The sequence below is a fragment of the Dromaius novaehollandiae genome, chromosome W (assembly GCF_036370855.1).
Source record: "Dromaius novaehollandiae isolate bDroNov1 chromosome W, bDroNov1.hap1, whole genome shotgun sequence".
Lineage (NCBI taxonomy): Eukaryota > Metazoa > Chordata > Aves > Casuariiformes > Dromaiidae > Dromaius > Dromaius novaehollandiae.
Window position 1 is genome coordinate 60965627 of NC_088130.1, and position 26848 is coordinate 60992474.

Consider the following 26848-nt stretch of genomic DNA (forward strand, 5'->3'; position numbering starts at 1 on the left):
CCAAACTCTATCCAGCAGTACCCATCCTTCTTAAAGCAGAAACACTAAACCTCGGCATGCTATTTGAACACTGGTCACCTTTTGTCTGTGTAAAGACACAAGGATACTTTTTCCATTTTGCTGATATCCTGTTTTTATACATCTGCAGATGTGATAGGCTGCCTCAGTATCACGCTGAGGGCTCGTGCTGAAGTGGTGATCCACGATAATTTGCTTTATAAGTCACTTCTTTTGGAGCCAGGCCGTCCCCTCCTGTGTTCCTGGAGTGAATGTTCTCCTGAACTCCCCTACTGCCATCTTCGATTTGAGCTAAGAAATAGTTCTCATTTCTTCCCTCTATCACCTCCAAATGTGTTTCTTGTTCGTTCCTGCCAGCTATTCTCAGTTAAACAGCATCTGGAAGCATCAAGTCATTACCAGTAGAGAAGAAATCTTTCACATTCTTCTCCTTCTGTCAATGACAAAGTGTGAGCTTTTTGTTTATTCCCTTGCCCTTATCACTCGCCTCTGCTGTTTGCCCAAGGGATCCACAGTGGTGAAAGTCCCCTAGGACAGTCAGCTGATCCTGAGTCTGCTGACTTTCTGCTTTGCTGGAGCAAGTAGCTTGTCCCTCCTTGCTGCTGAGACAAAGTAGTGCCTATATAACAAAGTCCCCAAATGCCCTGCATCCAGCATGCTGCCAGCTCTTCTTTGCTCCTTATCAGGCTCATCAGCCTGGCCCCATAAGTGGGCCCTGCTGCCTCACTGAGGATCATCAGCCAGCTATCAAAAGTGATGCCAAGGCCTTCACCTGGGGGAGAACACACAAAGAGCAAGGCTGCTCTCCTGAAATCAGTCACAAGAGACCCTAAAACACCAACTCACTCAGTCATCTAGAAAGCACAGGCTACTTCATTCACATGCAAAGTAACACCACTGTCAGTGGTTATACACCCCAAGTGACAGGCAGAGCAAGTTTTAGGGGTGAGGAGCAAGGCAGTGTGTGGGGTTCCCCATGCTAACTTAGCAGTACAAGTTGTCCTATGTGTAGGTTGGAAGAAGAAAGACAGAACACCTCACTTCTCACCATGGTTAGTTGGGATGAAGACAAGACTGAGCTAAATCCAGATGACTCACCTTGACTTGAGGCAAGAATGAAGATCTTACGGTGCTATGACAATTGGGGGCAGAATGCTTGCTCCAAGTTTTAGGTCAGAGCAGCCCTGCCAACCTCTTTGGCTGAGTCTATACTTTGGGGCAAGGGAGCTCCTGGGCCCTGAGTGCAGCTTGGCCGTCCGACAGGCCATAAGTCAGAAGAAGATTTGGCTGTGCCCTGGCTACCTGTTGGTCTGAGCTTACTGCCAAATGTAAATCTGGGAAGCAGAAAGGAAGGAGCCATGGTGAGCTCCAGTAGGTCCCCTAATGAGGAGGACCAGAACTATGGGGCAGCCAGCATGCCCATCTTGGAGCCTGCACGGTGTGATACAGCATACAGGACTCCTGCCGTGTGGTGCATGCTCATCAAAAGAGGTTGCTGGCTTGTATCAGGGCTTGTTATCATTCCTGATCATTACATTGGGAAGCAGACATCATTTGTGCTGTGGTACATGTGGTAAGAATGAAAAATCTCAGACAAAGTAACAGCTTCAGCCAACATTGCCATAGAAAGCACAAGCCATGAAAGCACACATGACTTTTTTTCTCAGGAGTACAGCAATGAATGCCTTGTCCCTGTCTCTGTCCACATTCTTGAGCTCTAGACAAGGTGATGGTAAAAACATACAGGATAGAAGAATGCAGCCATAACTAAAGAGGAGCAGCTGCCCCCAAAAGGAAGAATCAGGTCTGCCATATGGGGAGAACTGGGCTGCCTGGCCCACTGTCAGCCTCAAGAGTCATTGCATGTCTTGAAACTTGGCCACTGCCTAAGATGCATGTGGGGGGGAGAAATTGGAGACTAGGGCCAGGACACGGGTGCCCGCATGGAGCCAAAATCAGATGTCCCAGAAAGGGTCATCTGATCCTCTGATTGCTAGACCCCGTTCATCCTTTACATAGAGGGAAGTAGGTCCCACTGTGAACCACATGTAAGGCAGAAGTATTCAAGGCCTTCTTTGTTTCAGTCCTGTATAAAAAGATAAACTGTGACTAGACATTTAATAAAATTAACTTTAAGGCCAGAATGCTGAAATAAGACAGATAGACATATTCAGCTTAGCAAGGCCTGATGAAATTCATCCTAGGGTGCTTAAGGCAGCAGCTGAAGCAATCTCTGAATCATTTGCAATTATCTATGAGAAACAGAAGACCGGAGAGGTCCTAAAGGACTGGAAAAGAGCAAATAACTCCCCCAGGAAACCCAAAACAAAACCCGTCTTGAAAAATAGGTTACAGGACTGTAGACCAGTCAGCCTAACCCTGAATCTGAGAACTGGAACAAACTATTAAGTCATCAATACGTAAGTATTTACAGGATAAGAAGATAAGAAACAGTGAATACGGCTTGTCAAGGAAAGATCTTGTCAAACAAAATTGATTTCCTTCCTTTACAGGGTAATGGGTCTAAAGAATTAGAGGGAAGCAGCAGATGTGATTTACCTTTAATTTAGTAAGGCTTTAGACATACTCCCTGTGATGTTTTCTGAAGCAAGCTAAGAAAATAAGGTCTAGATGTAATTATTATGAAGTGGATGAGTAATTGAAAAATGAATCTTCAGGAGTAATAATCAGCAATTTCCTGGCCACCTGGGAAAACATCTGTAGATGGGTCCCAAAAGGGACTGTCCTGGGTCCAGCTCCATTCAGTCTTTTAATTAGTAACTTGCAAAATGGATTGCAAAATGTACGGGATATTTGCAGATGACGCTAGTTTAGAGGGAGAGGATTTTGTCAGAATCAGAACTCAAACTTATCCTGACAAACTGGAGACAGTCTGAAAACAACAAGGTGAAATTCAATAAAGACAAGTGCAAAGTGCCACAGACAGGAAGAAGAAAGCGTATAAACAAGTACAAATTTGGGAATTTCTGGTTAAGTGGCAGTAGTACAGAAAAAGATCAGAGGCTGGTGAGGGAATCAGCAAAGTGATGCTGCTGGGGAAAAAATACAGAAATCCTTTTCACATGCATTAAAAGGTGTGTACCATGTAAGATGTATTAGGTAATGACTTCAGTCTATTCAGTACTGGTGAAGACAGCTAGATTATTCAGTCTCATTTTCAAGAGAGCACTTCAGGAATGATATCGCAAGACCTGTGATGCCCTGGCTGGGAGGAAGGGGACTCTCCTCTCACAGCCTCTGCCAGTTCTAATTTCTGTGATTCAGGAACAGTTCTCCAGTTCCAGAAATGAAGATTCAGTCTGATTTGAAATTCAGTCTCACATCTCATGAGTTTACTGCATGTCAAGTTCAACCAGACCTTGACTGCATCATTCACTGCAATAGATGAGATTCCTTTGTGTAACAGACAAGTCTTATGAGAGTGAGTAAAAGCTGATGGAGAGATATAAATAAAAATTACTTTGATTTACATATATATAAAAAACACTTAAAAATAAATCCACTGAAAAATGTTCCTAACCTGAAAATCTGGATTTTCTTTTAAATGTAAATGTTTCAGCTATGACAGCAATCTACAGATAAGAGAAAAGCTAAGCAGAGAAGAGTTCTCAGTGGTATTCTGTCCTTTGTAGAAAAATATGTTGATGGTTTACTTCTTTAAAATCATGCAACATGACACAATGGATCAGCTCAACGTGCTTAGGGAGTAACTTGCCCCCATGATAGAAACCATTAAAGAGATAAGGTCCATAATGAGCACATCTTCCTAAAGGTGACCCAGTAATATTTAAATGCTTGGCTGTACTGTTTGCATTAGAGAGGAGATGGTTTAGATGGCTGACGAATGTCAAACTGTTCAAAGATCCCAATGGCTTCCAATTTAGTTTGTGCTTCCTTTATTGCTCTTTCATCTTTAATGAACAACTCTAGCCCAAAGTGATCCCTGCCATCCTATCTGAAGCAGAATTATGGATTTACCCTGATGTCTCCTGACTTTATCTACTGCCTTTTTGCATACACAGCTTTCTTGATAATAAACATGCTAGATAGGAGAGTCAGGGTGGCTCACAGATTTGGTTACAGTTGATAGGTACTGAAATGAAGACAGACTCTCCATCTACAAAGATGTTAGGTAGCATCCAAGGCAGCCAGCTTGGCAAGACAATAACTCACCAAGCAAATATCCAGGAGGCAGAACTCTTCAGCATACTGCTATGACAACCCAAACCATCTCAAAGCACCCTGGAAGGGAAAACACAGCAAAAGGGCTGATAAGGAGGTCAGGTCCCCGAGAGCCTGGATGCTCCTGGAGCAGCACTCTTCTGCAGGCCATCGGTTATCTGCTCATGGGCAGGAAGCTGGCTGATGGCTTTATTCATGGGTATAAGGAAACACCAGGATCATCTGGTCTGAGATGGTTGCTCCTGCTCCAGGCAATAGTACGAACATCCTGCATAATAATTTACAAATGCTTCCTCTCATTCTAGTAGCATATGGCAACTCGCAAGCCTTACTACAGGTCTTCCTCATGTTTGCTCCTCCTCAAAAGTTTCCTCTGCCAAACAGGAGAGGCAGTGGAGTAGCCAGCATGGCCACCACCAAGGGAAGCTTTCAGTAGATGTGCTCACCATCACTGAGGATTTCACGTAAAATAAACTCCCATGTCATATTTAGCTTCATAAACACTCCTCTTCTGAAAATCACCTCTCTTCCACAGGTACCACCTTGAAAGCTTCCTCTTGGGGCTCACAGTCCCAAGCACCATCTCTTGGACACCAATGAACTCAAGCGTGCAGGATCAGCGGACAGGAGAGAAGAATCAGGCCCACTGCACCACCGCATTCACATACCACACGCCTGCTTTGAGAGGCAAAAAGAGGGTAGCAAAACATCTCCTACCAAAAAACATGTTCAGTGATGTTGGGAGTGACTCCAGCACTGAGCTGAGCAGAGAATATGGCCATGAGAGTGACATTCATGCAGGGCAAAGACCCAGCCTGAGGCCTGTGCATCATTCATGCTTCAGAGGCTCAGATTTATGTGAGGAAGCACAGCTCAGTTATAAATAGAATTGGATAAGGCTGGCCCTACTTTCAGTTTGTTTTCTTCCTGCTGGGATTTGGATGCTCTGCTTGGTACAGTGTTTCACCAGGAATCTGCTTGCTTATTCACCTCACAGCGCTTCCTGCTGTATTTATTAGGCTGGTATGTTAACAGCTGAGGAGCAAGGAACCAAACATTAGACTCTTCCTGTTTGTCCTGTCAGTGGTCATGTTCCTGTGTCAGACACAACATGCAACTGAATGACGGGTGCCAGAGGCCAGCAAAGCTCTGGGGTATTCAACCTATTGCAGTTCACGGCTCCTGGTTTCAATTCTGACTGTGCTCATCGAGCAAGATTTCCAATTTACAGACAAAATGTGAAGTTCCTTGCTCCATGTGTAGGGAAAGCAGACACACACGGCAGGCAGGCTCACATCCAAATCCCCAAGCTGTCTGATGCTGCTAAGTCAGAGACAGCATCTGCAATGTGCCTGACAGAAGGTTCCCGTCATCGCAGAATCGAGCAGACTTGCAGCAGGGAAGGGGAGAGCCAGGTGCCGCGCGTCTCCCAGACCACAGCTCACCCCGGCCTTGTGGGGTGGCAAGAGGCTGCAGAAGGTCCCAATGCATCAGCTGTGGCGAGCCCCTGCTTCCCGCACCTTGCTATGAATCACTATGGCTTCACTTACAAAGTCCCTGCCCAGCTTGCATATAGCTCTGCCCTTATCTCTCTCTTATCTTTATTTCCTCTTCTTCAGCGAAGCACTCCGTCTTTCACAGGCTGGGTCCGTGCTATTAAGACCCATCTAGTCTGTGTGCTTCCTCCATCTATTTTCAGTACCTAGCAATCAGCATTTTAGACCAGGGCAGTCACATTTTACAGACCAGCATAGAAATACTTTTTTCCACCAACACAACTTCCTGATTCCTGTTAAATATTTTGTTAACTTTTGCAATTGCTATAAAGTAATAGAATAGGATTCAAAGATCCAAGCAGCCAAACAACTGCATTATAACTTCTCTGCCATTTGAAACTTCAGACTAACATTTTCCAACATCTCAAGGCCTTTAGGGACTCTTAAATTTTAAGAGTGAAGTTTTCTCCATGAACTAGCACAACTACAACTAACAAGCAAAAAATTATACATACTTTGCTTGCAGGCATCAGAAAAGAAATAAACGGCCTGAAAACTGACAATAAGATGGTTCAGATCTTAAGTAAAAGGATAAGGAGGGAAAAGAAAAACACAGTGCTAGAGAAAAATCTACTTAGCAAGCAGCAGTGACAGCAGAAGGCAGAAAGTTCAGCATCTGTATGAAGTACAGAGGGAAAAGTAGCATCAAAGGGAAAGAGCTCCCTTTCAGACAAACCTTACATGATCTGCAAGAGAGGGTTTCAATGCTTTGCAAGAGAATTTCTAACCTGCAAGAATCCAGACTCAGGGTGCAGTTTAAAAATCACCAGCTAGAGAAGCTGAATCTCCAGAAGGTATACTCTGACATTATCTCAAAAAAATACAACATTGTTGTTACAAGATCAGTGATTTTGTCCATTAATGTCAAAGATACTTAGGAAGAAGCATTTGGGCACTTACCTTGTCTAACCTTAAAGTGGCTCCAAGAAGTGGCCCATAAAGTTCTGAACAAACATGCTGCCAAAGATTTTATCAAGCAGTTCTGCCACAGCACTGTGTCCTGCCTCAACCACCTCCAGCTGACTACAGGAGTCCTCTCCATCTCAGAACTGCTATGGCAGTTCATACCTCCTTCCTCTTTTGGCTGGTCTACAACAGTGCAAATCACTTGAACATGAAGCTGGCAGCACTTGGGAAACTGCGGTTTCCACTGGTTCACAGCACGTCACATCTCTCCGCTCATTCTCTGCATGTGGTTCTCATACACCCAAGTTCAAGTTCTCCAGTCTTCCCCCAAGAGGCGAAAGTGAGCCTACGGCTTCAGGATGGACTTCTCCGGCTGAACAGAGCTTTCCCTAGTAATGGTGAAACCTGACTGTGTGGGAGACAGGATTTCCTCCAGCACGGCTGTGACTCTGCAGTGAACTCTCCCAGCTACTAAGGACAACTGCAAAGCTGTGGTTCTTTATCCTGCTTTCTACAGCAAGCATACGACAACCCTTCCCAAACACAGCCCTTCCTGCCTACATTTCCCTCCAGGAGAGGACAAGGGAGCAAACATATGACAGATGGTTGTCAGCCACCAAATGCCTCCTGGTGCTGCAGCGATGAGTGCAGTGCAAGGCCCCAGACAGTCTGGGGCAGCTGATGCTGCAACATCCTGTTACTGGATGCAGAGTTCACTGCAGGGAGCAGGACTGCAGTTAATGACTGCTGCAGCAAGGGAGCCTCCGCCAGATCAAGGTCTCTGGGCCCCAAACCCATGCTGGCCGGCATGTGTAAGCTCTTCCCACACCTCAGCACTTCTGTGCATGTGCTGAATGACTGACATGAAGCTGTAACTCTCTGGTGAGAATGCAGTGGCTTCCCTTATTTCTGGGATATAAAGAGTTAACCAAGCTTTTTGCCTGGCTTGCACTGGGCCAGGTATGCAAGGCAGGGCTGGTAGAAAGAGAAAAGTAGGAGAAAGGTACTGGAGGGCTGGAGAGAAAGGTATGCTGTGCAGACATTGCACTGACCCAGAGTGAGAGATGCAGTTTGCTTGTGTCATCCTAGGTGCTTTCTGCTAAATGAACCCTGCTGTCTGGTTTCTGTTCTGTTATCCCTTCAGTTTACGTTCTCCCACTTGCCAGCTCTCAAGGCAAGCCATCCTGACTGCCTTCATCCCTATCTGCTGTCCAGCCTTCCTGGTTTCAAGTCTCCCTTGCTCTCTTTTCTTCTCCAAATTTCTGTTTCTCCTTTGGATTTCTTCCATAACAGTAACCTCATAAAGTTGAATGAGGTTTTACCACTGAACTACCCCCATAAAATACTCATTTTGTGCTCCTTAGCAGTGAAGGCAACAGGATGGGAGTTGAGCCTGTTCTGAGACAGCTGATTTTTATTCTGACCTTGATAGCAACCTTCTGTCTCTCCTTTTTATTTTCTTTGAGTCAAACCCTTTGTTCGCCTGAAGCCAAAGAAACACAATATTATGTGAGGCAGTAACATCTCAGAAGCAGAGTATGCTGCAGAAGCTGTTTGTCTGACTGTGGATGACAGATTTACGAGACTGACAGTCATCAACAAGGAAACAATGTGCTGGTGTGACAGTAGATTACAAAAAAATGGTTTTTCTTCTCTTAAGTGCAGGGAATACAGTCAAGTCCCTGGAAAGGCCTTCTTTGTGAAGTTGTGCCCACTAGTATGGAGTGGGGCAGAGAACAGCAGGTTACGCTGACTGTAAAGGTATTCTGTAACTGAACTCATTTACTTCCATCAGCAAAATAAGATCTCGCTAGGTGAGTCCGAGGTGACGTCATGCATTGTGAGACTCACTGAAGAGTTATTCAAGGACTTAGATACAAACAGAGAGAGCAGAGATGCAGAACAGATCACACAGTTCTGGGAAAAATTCCAGTGAGAGAGTCTCAGGTGTGTTTTATTTCATTTACACCTGAGATGGGACTTCCACAAATTCTACTGGGAAGCTCTTATGCAAGCTGATACTTTCTCTAGTTTCCTTTGGCAGACTGCAGACTATCAGAGTGCTGCTGTGTCCTTTTCATGCTAACAGTGAGCATCCCATTTAACCTGAATGGCATTTGGCAAGGAGTTAGCAAGCAGTGTCCAGTCCTTTCTCCTCCCATGCACAAATATAAGGCAGAAAATAACTCTTCCAAGATGCCATCTGAAGCTCCATGTTGTCAGCTCCTCAGGCGGGCCAGATCAGATTTAGTAAATTAACAATGAACAAAGTTGTTTTTCTAACCAGTGATCTCTCTATAGAAATCCCAGGCCAAACTGCACTCATAGGTAAGCCTGCCACAGCTGAGATTTGCTCTAAGTGCAGCCGAAAGAAAGGTTCCCTTTGCAGATCTTAGGGTCAATACTCTGCAGTGGGAATTTAGCCAGTAATTCTGATAGTGAGCAAGTTAAAAAAAAAATTCCAACCCTCTGCAGCAGTATTGGCTCTGTACTAATCCCAGCGACAAGCAGAAATAAAGTCCTTATTTTGATGTGCAACTATGAACTAGAAACACACAGTGGAAACAAACCTGTTGAATAAGATGTGTTTTAAGAGACAGCAGAACAACAGAAACAAACTTGGACACAGCAGATAGTTTCACTTATCAATCCCTGTTTCTGAAATGCTCAAGCTTCCAAACTCTTCAAACTTTCTCAGATGAAAAAGTCTATCTATCTGGATTATTTTAGACTTGCATATAATATTAGGTGTATCTCAGTGACAGAAGGTAAGAAAAAGAGCACTCTCCCCAGCTGTAAATAAACCTAATCATCATCTTAAAAAAAAAAAAAAAAAAAAAAAAGAGGGAGAAAGTAAAAACAAAGCTTGAAGCTGAGAGTGCCTTCCCAGCAGGGTGACAATTCTCCCCAGAGGAGACTGCTCTGGTGGGCTCTGCCAAGGTGTGTGGCAGAGTCTAAGTTGTACCACTTTGGCCACCCTGATTTACATCCAGAGCCAAACTGTGAGATTTAGCCACTGGCATGAACAGATGCCCTGTCCAGGGACTTGCTTTCTAGGAGTACTCAGGGCTGGAGATGATGGAGGGCTGAGGCTTTCGCTGACTGTTTGGATCATTATTTTGATTGAGGTGGGCTATAGTCTGGGTTTTGCCCAGCAGAACGCCACAGGTTTGGTGCAGTTTCCCAGGAGCTCACTCCTTTTAAGCTGGCATTCGATCAGTTTATATCATGCAGTCAAAGGCAGAGGCCTGAACTCACTGACCTGGGAGATCATTTCCAGTTTTATTTTCCTTTAAGACTGCAGGTTTCAGTAACTATAGTAGCCACATTGAACTGCATATATATGCATTCATGTGTCTATGTATGTGTTTATGTCTACATATGTGTTTGTTCCTTTCTGGTTTTGGAATTTAATCAATTGGAGGTAAGGAATTAGAAGTATATAATTTAAAACAAGCCAAAATTTTCTATTACTTACACTGCAGTAGGACTTAATATATAGAAGACTCTCACCACATCTACAAGAAGCCATTGCTATGCGCTTTATGAAATGGGGGCCAGTATCAGGCAGACAACCTCGTTCTTAGGTAACAGAATTAGAAAATTTGTACTATATTATTTTGATGTTAATAATAGGCTATGTTACATTGCCTTTGTTTTATGCAAAGTTATCAAGATATTACTAAGTCATTGAAGATGAAATGGCAAAAGAAAAGAACTGTCAGGCTGCTTTACTCGCTTCCCATTTTGCTTCTATTGTGAAAGGGACTGTATTGTTTCAAAAAGAACGAACCAAGCAGTCCAGAGAACAAGACTCTTAATTTTTTGGGACACCTTTGTTACTTTTCTAATTGGTCTTCAAAGTCATGGACTTGCAGTTGCTACAAAAGTGAGAAGTGCACAAGTTGGTCTAGACAAAGAAGAGGCATTCAGACTAGCTGGGATATTTGTGTGGGGAGAAACAGAGCATCTTTGAACTAAATCTGAGAAGCCATCACCTTCCGGAACCTTGTAGTGCAGAATGAGGAATAACAATCCAGTGTTTCAGTCAAACAAACCACCCTTCATGCCTGTTTTTCTCCCATCAAATGAAATTCAAAAACCCTTTCTAACCTTTCTGGCTGATGTTGACAAATGCCTACAGTTCATATCTTTCCAACAGAGGTACAAGTTCTTCTGATTGGTGTACAATCACCTTATTACTATGGCAATGGGAGAAGCTTGCAATTCTTTGCCCTCTGTAATGTGAATGCATGAGTGTGTGTGTGCATGTGTGTATGTGACATATTGTACAATAACAACCATGGCTGGGGATCCCAAGTAAACCCGAAAGTAGAGCTAAATATGTTTCCTATAAGAAAAGCTTTGGCCAAATAAGGAGCAATTATAAAATTCAAGCCTTCTCGGAAATGTTGCATTTGCCCATAACCTCCATGTTTACAGCAAGCACCAGTCCTGCTCTCGGCAAGTCCCACATTCATCTGCAGGTTCATCAAGATCCCTTCATTTCTTGGACTTTTATTGGAAGATGCAATAAAAAGGGCCATGATGGGGGGACAACCTACGCATGGCATGTGCTAAAGTACAAGGAACACTGACAGTGTGCCTGGAGGCACGACTACGTTAGGCAGGAAAGCCTAACATGGGTGACAGCAATAGTTTTGGTGGCAACATCTGTAGCCCCGGCCAGCAAACCAAAAACACACCCCTGGACCTCAGCAGGCTCATAGAGGTCATGTTGAAATCTGTGCTAGCACACATGTACTGCTATGAAAGAGATCAGAAGCACGTACTCCTTCCAGTGCTCCAGTTCAAACTCAGGTTACAGTGTAGACATAGCTATAAAGCCAGTCAGATGTAACAATACATTCACCCTAGTACTTTACAATACCATCTGTCTGGAGACTCTCTGTAACAGATGCCAGGGAGGCATTTTAAGAGGCATTAGTTTAAGAGCATCACCTGCATGTCACAATCCTTAATTCACTAAAAATCTTCAAGGTCAATGACAGAGTAGTGCATTTTGAATCCCAATAGCAGCCATTTTCACAAGGAGCTGTCTCTAGGCTGGCTATGTCCCAACACAGGTCTCTTTTAGGGCCAGTTATGTGTTTTACACTCTGCTCATTAGTAGCTGTCCTTTGAGTTTGTATTTGGAAAACAAATAGCATTGAATGCTGGTATATACAGAAGAGACCAGTTCCTCCCCAAACAGAAGTCATTTATAATAATGAAAGCTAATGAGAAATAATTATTTAAAGCAGAGGTTTGCTCACATGTTTAGTTTCTGCTGAAGACTAAGGATTCATCCGATTTCTTTGCATTTCTGTATAGTTCCAAAGTAGTTTTAAATATCACATTTGAATCAATCACTAATGCACGTATTAAACCAACACATCTGCCCCTACAGCACTTTTCCCTGCTGTGCCCAAACTTAGAGCAATTAAAAGACAGGTTAGAGGAAAGGAAAAGCACGCTCACCTGCCACACTGGATCCATGTGCTTTCCCGACTTGGCACTACTCTTGTGGCTGGGCTGGGAGCTTGGCTTCTTCAGATTGTAGATGGCCACGTTGCCGTCATAAAAGCCCACTGCCACGAGGTGAGGGTGGTCATTGTGGATGTCCAGACACATGATGCCACTCTCACTGCTGAAGATGTACTCAGGGAAGGAGGGGTTCTTCATGGTGTACAGCAGGAGCATGCCCTGGCTCTGCTTCATGAAGTCATCTAAGCAAAGGGGAGTTTCACTGTCAAGTCAGTTTCCCAGATTTTCTACTACTGAGACATATGATCTGACAGCACTGACTTATGCCTAAAACCAATCTGAACACAAGGTCATGTGGGAAAGACTTCAATCACAGGACCGAACAGTCATGTTGGGATGCCTAGATCTGTACAGCTTTTCCTCCATTGATATGCCAGTCCCAGGACATAGGGACAATGTGCTTATGCAGAAAAACTACTATTTTAGCAGGTTGTTTCTATAAGGGAAAGTTGAGAGACCTTGGAGGACAAATGTATTTGAAACTCCTGGACACTTACTTCTTTGGGTTTGGATTTCATTAACATTGCACACACGCACACAGAACCAAGGATAGATGTATTTCAATTTCTATATTGGCAGTGTTTGATATTACGGCCTCTTCTGCTTCTTCAGAGGAAAACATGTCATTTAAGTACGTATACAGAATCACATCCACTGCCATTACACATAACTGTGCAATGCACAAGTCACTGCAGCTTTATTTTCAGTTTATATCCAACATCTCCTCCTTGTTTTGCATAAAAGTTCTCTTTTGCCGAAAATTTCCATTTTCTTTTCCACTTATTTTTACCTTTCCTTTCTGCAGTCTGCAATCAGCTCTCCCTATTCTCAACAGCACCATTTTTCTTTCATTTTTATCATGTTCGGACTGTCCTCTGCAGTTCTTAGGTTTTTTGCTTGTCTAAAAAAACAATTTCCAAATTCTTTTAAAAGGGCAGAAAAGCTGCTGATGCAGATAAGCTCCCCAGAAGTGAAGAAGGAGCTTTCCTAATCTATCAAAACAGTGCGCTCTCTGAGGGAATTCTAGCCCTAGCCATCCTTCCAAATGCTATTTTTTGCTTTGGCATGTAGTATATGGGAAACAAACTTACCACTTTTTTGTGCTTCAACTACCTACTATATGTCGTATTTCCAGAATAGTCACCTGCTTTTAAAAGTACTTCCTACTCTGCCTAACATTTTGACCGGCCTGCAGAATAAGAATTTGGTAGTGCATACCCAGAGAGAACATTAATTTCAGAGAATTCTCCTTGGCAGTGTGCTGTTCCCAAATCAGCCTGCAGGTACAGATGTTGCTTCCCTCAAACTTATTGGGGCCACATAAAGAACATTTGAAGAATTAGTAAAGCAACCCACACATCAACAAAACTATTAATGCTGCTCTTTATTTGGACCGCAGACATATTCTAACTTTAGAAGCATGCAGCACTCCTTTTTGTGGGACCCTCTGTAGATCAGGGCCAGGCAGGAGAAAGGGTTTCTTTACTTTGCAGAAGTGTGAGATACTGATACTAGCATCATTTTAGAAGTACCTGAACCCAAACAATATTTTTAAACATATTATTTGGAAAAGGGGGGCACTTATTCCTAGAATTCTAGCTGAAAAGAAAATAAACTTGCTTTCTCTGTCAGAGATCTGCACTGTCCTTCTCAGAAATCATAGCACTGCCCTTGCTCTTAGCCAACCAATGTCATCAAACTGTTGCTAAGTCTAGGTCCAGGTCCTAGGACATAGGTTCTGATAAAGAAGAAACCCTCCTCTCCTCAGCAGGGGAAACACTCAGCAAAGCTGTGCAGGCGACCTACCAGGAACGACTCACAGAAGAAGGAACTAGGAAGTCAAATCTGATAGCTGGCCTTTGAACTCCACTCATTTCTTGGTCTAATTTCTCCTGAGTGTGCTGAACAATGAGGCATATTTCCAAAAAGTCTACGGCGCACATTCATTCTCTGTCCGTAGGCACTGAGCTGAGGAGCCTAGGAATGCTGTCCCCCATGCTCTGCACAGGCAGCAGAGACATATCTCTGGAGTCAGCCCACCAAAGACCTGAACTGTTTTCTGGAGGTGCCTCTTTCTTTGCTCTCTGGCAGGATCATAGGGCAGCCCCCTTCCTCAGTTAGATGGGACAGAGCAGGGCCTTTATTGGGTAAAATAACTCAGCAGCATCAGCAAATCCACCTGGAGAACGCTATCCTCAAAGGGGAAAGCAAGGTCTTGGAAGAAGCTCTAACAGAGGCGAAACACAGGATTCAGTTTGCAGATTAAGACACCTAAATGCAGGTCTACTGGTGGCTGTCTGCCAGTTTGCTCAGAGCCTAAACTCCCACTGTGATCAGTAGAGATCAATCAATCCACTGCACTGAGTGTAGAAAATTCACCTTAAAGAAGATCCCTATATTTGGTCTGCTGACTTACTCTCCTGGCTCCACTGACTGTAATGGCAAAGACCTGACTCCCACCCATTCTCTCCTTTGTGTCATGAAATGCACTGGATATGGGTTAAATCATAGATATGTGAATACTTCAGATAAGCCTAGATAATATGTTTGCTAATGTAGAGCCTATTTCTGACAAAAGGCAAAGTGATGAGAATAATCCACAATTAACACTGAAGCATGGCATATAAATTCCAGTAAAACAATAAGCCCCAGAGAACAGGTATATAAATCCAGTTCACTGAAGGATGGATTCTCATCCAGAGTCCTAAGATGTGACATACCAACATCCTCTTTAATAAATGAAAAATATAAGCTGATTTCATTAGCAATATTCAATATTTCAAAAAGCACATAACCGAAGCAGCACATCCAGGTTACAGTTTTAATGCATGGGCTTTTCAAGAGGAAGGTTTGTGTGTTTCGGTAAAACCTAGAAGACCACTGCAGCATGCCCCAAATCTTGCGTAGTCAAGCTCTCAAGATGCAGGTTACTTACTGAAATAACGTTAAAAGAGTGTAGAGCATGCAGTGGAGCAAAGGGTGCAGACCCGAGAGCTAGCAGCTGCTGGAGACCTGAGACAGCTTCTCTACTCGGTGCTGCTCTGCCCTGTTACAGACGCAGCAGCATGAACTGAAAAAGCAGAGGGTATCTGCCCCATGCAGACCCTCCAAGTGCAAATTAAAATACGACTCTTTTTCCAAGATATAAGGCCTGGAAATAACTGAGATACTAGATGGTTATTCTGAAAAACATGCCAGCAGGAGTTGTTCTTCCACTTACAGGAAGACACAAGGCAGCACAGCAGTAAGAGGACAGCAAACAGACTCTTGTGATAATGAGGAAGAGCCGTATGTGATGAGGATTCTAAATGTCCATCTGAGTGGAGGTTAAATTTCAGATCCTGACACAGAACAAGGGTCTGTGCAAAGAAAAGTTTTGCTAATGAAAGCAGCAGACAGCATTAATACCAGGCTCAACCTGGAGAGCTGAGCCTGTAAGCATTACATGCAATCAAAATGGCTTTCAAACCAACTGTTACTGCTGAATAAAATATTCATCTGCATTTGCATTCAGAGGTGGGCAGATTCAGCCCAAACCCTTCTTCAGAAAAATGCAGATTCAGTTAGAGCAATATGATTCAGGATACAATTGTGGCATCACCAATTAGTTCATGCAAAAAAAAAGTCTGAAAAAACATCTAAATGTTTCATTCTGACATATGCTAAATGTCCATTTTATCAGATTTTTCATTTATATTTTTCCTTCAGTTGAATTTAAAAGCATCAATAAATGCTGAACCTCATATCAAAATATTTTGTTTGTTGGACAGAAAAAACCCTTTCCCTTTTGATTCACCAAAGACCATCAGGCACACATGGATTTCCTCTATTTCTTAAGAAATGCTTGGTGGGTGGAACCAGTCAGCTCAATGCAACGGTATTTTCAAGTTAGAAACCATAATGCTTGGGATAAATCCTGCATTCACACAGTAAATCTCAAAGTTGGGACCCTCAATCATTATCAATCTAAGTAGAGATTTTTACTACACAAGAAGCCAGTGCTATGGTTTCTTGTTGGATAAATCGGTAAATCACTTTCTCTTTGGAGAATTCAAAACCCAAAATACTGCAACCTTACATCTTAGATCCTATGATACACAGCTTTTTATAAACCAAGAGTGCAAGCTGTCTAGCTGATATGACTCAAGCCAAGAAATCACTAAGCTAAAAGTAAACACTGCTGCTTAAAATCTGTTCTTTCTACTCCAAGATCCCGTCTAAAAGAAAAAGCAAGATGGGGAAGCACAGTTGTAAGCAGGTGCTTGTTTCTGACATCACAGCTGCACAAGCACATCTATTTTCCTTTCCTAAACATATCCACGCTTTGATGAGCTTGCTGACTGGGCCTCCCTCCTTTTGGCTTGAATTTCTGAGAAGCCAAAGGAATGGGCTGGCTGTGCTTCACACCAGAGCACTGGTAATACGATCTCTTCTGCGGAGAAGAGATCTGTTTCAAAGACAAAAGTTGTGGTACCCAGCGAAGTGGCTCAGCTGCTTACATGCCTTTAAAACCTTTAAAGGACAGAAGAGGTTTACTGCAGGCCAGCGAATTTTCCCAAGCAAAAAGAGATCTGTAAAACCCTGAGTACAGCCTAAACATAAGCCTGTGCTGCAGCCTATGGGGCATGGAGAGATGGCTGAGCAAGCCACAAATTAATGAATCCTCAAAGCACATTTTTCTCTATCAGTGAGTAAAAAACCTGGGCAGTGTGGCACCCAGCACTGGCTAATCTACCCTGCTGCAAAGCATGACGAGTGAGGTTGTGCTGCTTCAGCAAGACTTTCTCCTAGCTTATTTAGATAGCTCAGCCAGCTCCACACTGCACTGTAATTGCAAAAGGGACATCCCAAAAGAAAAGAAGTGGCTGGCACTTTGAGCTCCACTGTATGCCAACAGTTTAGAAAAATCAGAAAGAGTTCAGAAAAGTCATGTATCTCCTTTTTATCACCAAGGGACTGAGAAAGGCCCATGGAGTGGATGGCGAAAGGCATGTCAGCAAGCTGGAGGAACAGGGAGCAGAACTTAGGACTTCACAGGGGTTTTCTGACGGTGGCCCCATCCCAGGATCCCTGAGAAATTCCAACAGGAATCGCTGATGCCTGCTCGGCTTCTATTCCCTGTGAATGCCCAGAAGTACTTGAGTATACTGCTGTGTTGACACAAGCCCAGATCCCTGTGGCTCTGGCTCTGAACCACACTGTGGTCCGGAAAAAGACTAACACAGAACTTTCAAAACCGCCCCTTCCTAGAAAAGAAAAAGTTTTGAGAATTCATTAATTTGTAACTTTATGCCAGAAAAGCCTGGCCTTCTTTATATCACAGTCCACAAACACCCCTGGTATGTCCTGTTTTGAGTCCTATAACTTGTTTTTGGCTAGCACACACATTCTTCATTGAAAGGCCTCAAGAGCCAGAGAAGACATTGTGTCATTTGGTAGTTTGTTTCAATGTTTAATCACTTTGAGTGATTAAAAGTTGCAGCTAATTTCTCATTTGACTTATCTGGCTTTCCCTCCCCACTGCTAATTCTTATTATGCCTTTCTCTGCTGGATTAAGGACTTCTTTCTTATCTGGTGTTCTCTCTTCATTAAGATACTTAAAAATTGAATGCTTGTCACCTTTCAGCCTATTTTTGATAACCTTCACAGACTGAACTCCTCAACAGTCTCACTTACTTCTACCAGTTCTTCATACAGAGACCTGCTTAGCGAGAAGCAGGGAGCCAACGTGAGCCTTGTCACACCAGACCAAGGCACTGTCTCCACAGCTGCGAAGAGAAAGCTGCTCTTCAACAGACAAGGAGTAGGAAAAAAAGGACTTTCACAGAAATGTGGAGGACATCACATGACTGGGATTTGTGTTAGAGCTGGGTAAAATTCACTTGCAATCTGGATTTCAGCTGGATATTGTCCTCTGTTCACCCTTAAGCCGTCTTCTGCACCCCTTAGATCAGCTCGAGGCTCTTTGCTGAACTATTTTCAATTTTTCTGCATCCTTCGAAAAATGTTGACTTCAGAACCATACATAGTATTCCAGCATCGGTCTCACTAATGCTTAAATCATCTCTCTGCTGCCACTCAAGATTCCCAGTTTGCATTCCAGGATCATGCTAGCCCTCCTTGCCAAAATATCACACAGAGAACTCAAATTTATTGTTTGCCCACAAAAGCCTATCTTTTTTAGAGCTGCTGCTCTCCAGGACATGGCACTCCTGCTTGTTTATAGAGGTATAACGTTGTATTTGTCTGCATTAAAATGCATTTGGTTTGAATAATTCCAGTTTACCAAGAGATTAATCACTGTGTACAACAGCCCCGTTCCCAGCATCATTTACAATTCCACCTGCTTTTTCATTAGCCACACATTTCCTCGGTTGTGAGTTCATATTTCCATCCAGAGGACCAATGAAAATAACGCCTAGCTCCACGCCTACTGCTGATCTCCACAGCACCCCCTCAGGGAAACTGTGTCAGATGATAACTTAACCAGCATTTATTTTGTGACATGTATCAGTAGAAGTTGAATTCTGCTGGTGAGACCACCTGCATTTAGCTGAACTCAGTGAGCAGAGATGTTTCCCACCCCTGAGGAAAATACACACATCCTGCAGTCAGCAACACTGACTTTGCAAGATCTGCAAGCTCTGAGGGATCCCACCAGTCTGGTGTAGGCAAACTGTAGATCGTTTTGGTTTATGTTAATTCAGATGTTTGAATGTCATCATTTAACATCCTGCCTGACACCTTTCACCAATCGCTGGACTAATTCCTGGTATTTCTGACCAAGTTAATGTTATTAGCTGTGGGTCTGCTTAGGAAGTACAGAACTTGCCATTCAGACAGGAGAAAGAAAAATGGATTTTCTAAGTCTTTTGGACATTTCAGAAAAGACAAAATAGACAGGTGACAAGGCAGGCTGTAATTTATACACATCCTGAGGCCGTGTCACAGTCCTAATAACTGCTGTGGGCTCCGCACTTGTCAGAGGCAAACCACACACCTGGGAAACACAGATCAATAGATAAAAACAACCTTTAAGGAAACAAGCTGTCAGGTGCGTTTGTATCTTACTCTAAAATACTGTCTGGCAAAGTAACACAAGAGACACTACAGTCAGCTGGGCCAGCAGAAAAAAGAGCTCTAGGAAATGCCTGGAACGATGCACTCTCTATCATTGCATTGGAGAGCAGAGGTTCAGAAGCAGACAAGAACAGGGGAGAAAGGGATGAAAAGATGCAGTGCCTCCCTGAAAACAGCAGGAGCATTTGACTTGCAGCTCAGTTCTCCCTGGGTTCACACAAAGGGGAGCAGATGAGCATTAGAAAAAGAGAAGGAATACCACATGGGCTGAGTTTGCAGGGCTGAGTTTGCAGTGCTGTATGTAAAACCAGACTTTTCTCATTCTGATCAGACAGGGTTTTGCGTGATCTAGTAGGCACCAGAATTCTCTTGTTAAATCTGCTTCTTTAAATAAGATACTTGCAAAGGTTTGATTTCACAATGCAAATACTAAGAGTGCAACTGCCCCTATGTTACGAATGCTAACTTACACCCTGAAGATATTTATATAATAGCAAGAGATGGTCCATATGATGAAGGGTCAAGCTGAGGAACTAGAGATTTGTATTCCAGACCCAGGTCTACCAAGACTGGCTAATGTGGTCTCAGTCCTTTCCTCTCTGTGCTTTATTTCACAGCACTTCTGAGGATACACATCATAGATGGGGCTATAAAAGTTCCATATATCAATAACACCAAGAAGAACACTCCTACTGTTTCCAGGATTGCATTTATGTTTTATCCCTCAAACAGACAGACTAATAATTTCACATAACGCACTCACAGTAATAGGGAGAAAAGCCAGTGCAACCACAGAATAGCAAGACCCAAGCTCTACTTCCCAGAATGCCTCCAGGACTTGGTGACCTTTTCAGCTTCACACTTAGTACTCTGGTGCACTTTGCTCAGGTCCCATACATCACTCCCAAATAGTGCCCGGCATTTTTTGCTCAAAGCTTTTTCCTACAGGTAAAAGCTTCAGTGCTTCAACCTTCTCCTCCAGGTCTTTCTCAGAGGTTCACTTCTTAGAGTTCTGATCTTTTGCTGCTTCACCATGTCCACCATGACTCCCTTCTCTCACATCTTGGAGAGGACACCAGATACTGACTCAAATCTAGTGGGCACTGGCAAGTAACTCACCTCCATGACCCTTCGCTCCTCAGAAACTAGGGAGTGAAGGACACTTCCCAGTCCCAACACCTGGGAGGACATGCTCGTTTCTGCAGAGTGCTCCGGAGCTGGGAAAGCAGACAAGGGCTAACCCTACTGTTACATGTTTGGCAGCAGTCAGCACAACCAACTGAACTCTTATTCCTGCCTTTCTTGTTTTGGTCAGCTTAGGCTGCAGTCTTGTTAGTGTTTCACCATTGAATGCCTGAGGGTCAGTTTTCTCTACCACTGCCCTGAAAAACTGACATACTTGAACAGCATTTGCAACCAACAAAATATTTAAGAGTGCCATCAAGTGGCCAAATGCTTGTTAGCGGTGAGTGGCTTCCAACAACCACATGCTGTTCTGAAATCTCCAGGATCAGGCAACAAATGGACATCTATAAATGTGCCTCCTTTGGATAATCACACCAGCCTGCTGTTACTGCAAACAAGCCAGGCTGCCTGCATCCAAGTATTTCTGACCTGACGAGCTCTGAGGGGGATGTGGGCACTGCAGGAGATGCTTATGTATTCCATAATTAAAGGAAAGAAACATTAGTGTTTTACGATGGTGCTGCAGCTTCTTGAAAGCAGACAGATGTCTGATGAGGTGGACATGTACGGCCTAGACCATGCAGGAGACAATCAGAAATGATATGGCTGCTTAGAGAACTTTTCTGAAAACATTTGGCAGAAGAGCCAGATTTGATTGAGGGGCAGAGAGACAACTGAGTAACACATGTTATATACACCCAGGCCAACCTGCAGTCAGCTTTGCACAGGTATGTACTTCAAGCAACAGTGAATATAAGAGCTGCCCTTATAGCTCAGACATCTGCCCCTATCCTGTTCCCAGCAGTGGTTGACATCAGGTGCTTAGGGAAGAGAATAAAAACAGGGCATAAAAACAGTGATATCTTTCCAGAATACTGTCTAGATGCCTATCAGTTTGTGGTTAAGCATCTCCCACGTCCCAAACGGTCCTCTCTCCATTCCTGTGTGCAGCAGCCAGCCACAGACCATTACATCAGGGCTGTACCTTTCCACACTTCTCTCTGTATACGGCTAGTATGTATACCAGATAATCAGTCCTTCTCACAGTAATTCCTTATTTTGGGATTGTTTTATTCTTAGTGCATGAAATGTTTCGTGTCTGAAGCAGATCTGTGAAGCAGATGATTGGTGGTTAGTCTAAATTGTTTTTAAGAGCTTTTAAAAGTAGATTTCAGAGTAAAACTATTAATTTTCTAAAAAGTTGAATTAAAATGAAAGTACTTTTATTTGTGTTAGTCCCAAATAAAGCCAGTTGGCTAAGTATATGGGAACAAAGCAACAGGTTGCAATTCTTTGGTCAGATGACAAAAGCAGGGGAGAAAAGGTAGTGATGGGAAGAGTAGAGAGGATCTTTCAGAGTCAAATCTCCAAACAGCAACTAACGGAACCGGTCCAAAAGGCTCACAAAAAGCGTTTCCTTCAAATATCTGTGCAAACCAAGGGCCAAATTTTGGCTTACATTTGGCTGTGATGGGAAAAAGCTGAAATGGAAAAAAAAGTAAAGAATAACAGAATCACAGAATAGCCGAGGTTGGAAGGACCTCTGGAGATCATCTGGTCCAATCCCCCTGCTCAAAGCAGGGTCAATTAGAGCAGGTTGCCCAGGACCATGTCCAATCTGGTTTTGAATATCTCCAAGGATGGAGACTTCACAACCACTCTTGGAAACCTGTTCCAGCCTTTGACCATCCTCACAGTAAAAAAGTTTTGTCCTATGTTTAAATTGAAATTTCTGTATTTCACTTTGGGCCCATTGCCTCTTGTCCTTTCACTTGATAACACTGAAAACGGTCTGTCTCCATCTTCTTTACTTCCTCCCATCAGGTATTCACATACATAAGAATAAACTCTCACCTTTCTTCTGTGACAGCCAATTTAGCCAACTCCCACTCTGGGAAGCCAACCACTATGTGAACAAAACTAAACCACAAGTCTGATCAAGACCATTGATTAATTGTGGGAGTTAAAGTGGAGGGTTAGCTCCCCACATCTCCTGCTCCCTGGGCAGTCTGGCTTCCCTCCACCTTCTCTGCAGCAGAGGAAGAGGCCTGGGACTGTATAGCATCTAGGAAGCATGTGTTGCTTCAGAGCATCACTCTCCTACCCTGTGTGAGGTGGGGGAAAGAGCACAGCTGGATATCCCCAATGTACATGAAGGGGCTGCATCAGGCCCTGGGCAAGATGAAGCTAACATGCCTGGGAAACTGAGCACAACAAAACACTTGGACACTTCACAGAAAAAAAATAACATGTAACAACATGAAAATCAGCTCCCAGCATTTTTCAGGGGTGATCCTGTTCTTCCGGCTACAGTCTAACAGCTTGGATACAAACATACAGTCTAATGCATCAAGGCTGCCCAGGAAGGCTCTGCACTTAGCCAAACGCTTCCAAACTTCAGAGCTCTTGGCATCCACCATCTGGCCATACAACAGCATTTTGAGAATCTACTGTGCTGTCTTCTCTTTTGAATCCTCACCGCACAATAAAAACAATGATATCACTGTTCCTCTATAGGGATGTCTCATGTGGTGCCAGAAACCACTTCATTAGGCACCATTTGATGAGAGGAGCTGCAGCAGGTCAGTGAGTCTCATTTGGATTAGGACCCTCATTACTATCAGAGTCAGCTCTCTTATATGTGGAGGAATCTATCAATAATCTACCAATAATCTACTCAGCCCTGACTGCACTGGAAAAAGCTCTTGGAACAAATACATACCACCTTTCTTTTATTGCACATGAGATTCTTTCTGATGGCAGCCACTTGTTAAAATTTAGCAATGATCTAAATCCAGTGTGATAATGTTGCAAAAATCATTATCTTCATAGCAAGTTGGATGCATAGATTAGCCAGGACTTCACACAGAGTAAGCCTCAAATTGCCCACAAGGAAAGCAGGATTCTCTTTATCTTATAGCTGAGGAAACTGAAGTGAAGAGGAACTGCTGAAGACACAACCCAAAGCTAGTTACATGATTCACAGCTTAGATTCCTCACTGACAGAGATCTAAGCACCCCTAAATCCCCTTTCTGCCATCTGTAGTTGACTTCACCCCACAATATCCTAAAACTCACTTTTTTCATCTCTCAACTGAATTTCAGCAAAGTGATATGCCTGAGCACAAAACATGCAGCACTCAGAGAAAAAACAAAAAAAATGGTAGAGAGGTTTTCATACTCTTCTCAGTTTACAAGTTTTTATAGACTGAAAATCTGGGCTGTACTTCTTTTTCAAAGACCAGAATTTTTGAAGTATTCTTGACAGGCTCTTAACCTAAAGTGACCTATGCTAGAGGCAGTAGAGGTTAAAATTCAGACATTCCTGACTATATTCTGACAGTGAGTAAGCTTAGTGAGTACCAAGCATGAAGTGAAGAATGGAGAACCAGGATTGAGTTCCCCTACATGGGGAGCAGCTGAGAAAAATGTTGTGCTGGAGAACATGTATTTTTGTTGTGCAGTGACAGAAAAGCAACGGTAAGCTAAGAAGAGTTTGGATGTCTCATGAGTTTCAACTCTGATGAAAATATTACTTCACATAGATTTCCTTCAGGCTTTTACAAATTCTCTCTGTTGAAAAATGACTCTCACTCACTTCCAGAACAAAAGACAGAAGAGAAAAGTCTTTGAAGAAAAAGTCCTTAATGTGGCTTTATACAATTTCTTTGTACAATTCTGCCCTAGGAATAATGGCAAGCCATCTAACTTCCAGAGAGTACAAAGTAACTTACATACTGCTAGGACTAATGATGGAAGGAGCCCAATGCAGATTCATAAAATCTAAGGCCAAAGGAGATCACTGTGATGAATAAATCCTGTATTTGCTCCTATGCTTAATTACTTCCACCATTAAAACTTCAATTTATTTCCAGCTTTCCGGGATCTCTGAACTCTACTTTCAGTCACTAGATTCTAGTCTAGATGAAAAAGTAAGATGAAAAAGTAAGATGAAAGAGTTCTCTTCTGTCAGGTATCTCCTTCCCCTAGAAATAACTCACGGACAGTAATCAAATCACTGCTTAAACTTATCTTTGATAAGCTTTGGTAAGTTTAGCGGTTTTAGTATTTCACTGTAAGGCAGGGTTTCCAAACATAAATCTTAGAGCACTGGTGGTGATATTGCACCCATGTAACTCTCAATCCATGTAATTAGTAGTTCTTAAAGGAGAACTAAAGAGGAGTAGGTCTCTAAAGCTGCCCTGTGACCCAGCTCTCAGACTGGATGCTAGCCAGCAAAGAGAGCTGACTTAACAAGCTTCCTGCTCTCTGCATGAGTAGAGGATGGCTGGGACATGGAAGAACTCTCCAAAACAGAAACATGGGGTGACGGGACTGGTCTGGAGAATTAGAAGCCCAGGTTGGATAATCTCTCTGAAAAAAGTCCTCAGAGTCACTGCCTCTTAATGAGAATTGCTGGAATAAAGCCTTCTGTTTCTAGGACTCCTCTACCAGATCTGAGACGAACAGAGCTCTGGACACGTTTTCTTCTGCAGGTCCCTTGGCACATGAGCTTGGCTTTCTCATCAGTAAGAATGGAATCAGCATTGCCCAACCTCTTTTGGAAAGAAAAAAGACAGTCAATGGAGACCATCTAAGTAACTAAAACAGGCAGACAAAGATCCTGCCCACTCTGTAAGCCCAAGGCACCACGAAGGAGCTCTCATGCCCACAGGCTCTGAAGTCAGTCAAAGCAACAAACACAGATAAGTGCAGCACCAGACTGGAAGGCAAAGGCAATCAGAAATTAGCTCTGGTGGAAGAAGTGCAATATGAGTTATCCCACCCTCCAGCTATTTCTGTCTTAACCCTTCTTGCAATGCTAGAAACATCCTGACAAGCCATGTTTGGCCTGGAGAAGGGCTGGATCTTTGGGTTTGCGTCCTCCTAGTCTGCAGTGGCCAGATGCCACAGCTGGAGTAGAAAGTGCTTTAAATGAATGGTAGAAAGCTGATCCCTGGTGTCAGGAGCAGGGGTGTAGAGAGGAGACAGCAAGGGAGCCATGCTCCTGTACTCCCGGACTCTGCTTTACAGTCTGAATAATTCTCTGATAAGCTTCATTCACTAACACCACTGTGGAACGAATGAATACAACCAGCTAACTAATGAAAGCAACATACAGCAACAGGCTACAGTGCTTGGCAGGAGCACTGCTGTTTTCATTTCTGTGCTTTCATATCAGTTCTTCCTCCACAAAGCATCTAATCAGCCGACACTGTACAGTGGAAAATGAATGGTTTCCTTCTGAGAGCCGCCTCATGATGCCAGAAAGCAAGGCGAGTTTGTTTGTAAATATTTGATTAGAAAAAGCAAGTAAAATTGGCAGGAAAAAATGCAGGAATTAATACTGTGCCACTATCCGATCGGGATATTTATAGGACAGAGGGGGAGGTGTTACCAGCCAACATGACATATGTGGTACCACACTAAATCCCTTCACCAGCAGCTCTGCCCTTACAAAGCCAGCGTTTCCACAGATCCGGTCTGTAAGTAGCTGATTGACAGGAGCTGACATAGTTTCCAGGGGATATACTGGATGTCACATTCCTGTCCTTACACAGCACACAGGACGACCGACACAGGAGCATCCTCAAAGCCTGTGTGTACACCAGGAACGGGGCTAAGGAGGGGCATGCTCCCCACCTCCTCTGGCCTAAGCGTCCTTGGAAAATCTCCTGACCAGAAGCAAAGTACGTGAGCAGTCATTAACCCAGTCATATCCCTCCGTGGATGTTTTCATGCTACGGGACCCTGCTTTGGGGAAGTGTTTCCTTGGAAGACCCTCTCTCTGAACAGTGGGACCTCGGTAGTATCGTGATGAGTTTAAAAGCACTCTCTGTACATATCTGCCCAAGGAGTTAACAGGTCCCTGCTGCCATGGGGCTAGGATGGGCAGCACTGCCAGAGGAAATGAGATTCTCCTCTACAAAGCATGGGTTCTTGCTCTCCCACCTGGCTGAAGTGGGAAATCCCTCTGCTGGTTTCCAGTCCAAGCTCTGTTCCTTTACTTCTGAATTTCAGCTTTGGAGAAGTAACAAACACTGCAGCAAGGAGTGTTAGGTGCCCTCTTGCAGGTTTTTTTTCTCCAGCAAGTGAATCTGACAGTGCTGGGAGAGGTTACTTAAGAGGAAACAGAGTTCCCATCCTCTGGAGCTTTTAAGAACAATGTAGCCACACATCCGTCAGAAACCATTTAGGAAGAATTAAGCCTGTCCTGGCATAGGGTAGATGATTTCCGGAGGCTCGTTCCAGCCAGATTTTATATCATCCTTTAATTTCATACTTTGACTTTTGTATGAAAGCAGCATTGCAAAATCCAAAGGTCAAAATCAAACCAATATACTAATTTAGT

General features: G+C 43.5%; 1 protein-coding gene across 2 annotated transcripts in view; it reads right to left on the reverse strand.

The window, feature by feature from the left end:
* LOC112987802 (dynein axonemal intermediate chain 1) overlaps nucleotides 1–26848 on the reverse strand; it is a 149077-nt gene that overhangs the window by 69733 nt on the left and 52496 nt on the right. For both annotated transcript variants that reach the window (XM_026107851.2, XM_026107850.2), the window contains exon 13: nucleotides 12165–12412. In XM_026107851.2, the coding sequence (XP_025963636.1) occupies nucleotides 12165–12412 (248 nt within the window). The remainder of the gene's footprint in view (nucleotides 1–12164; nucleotides 12413–26848) is intronic.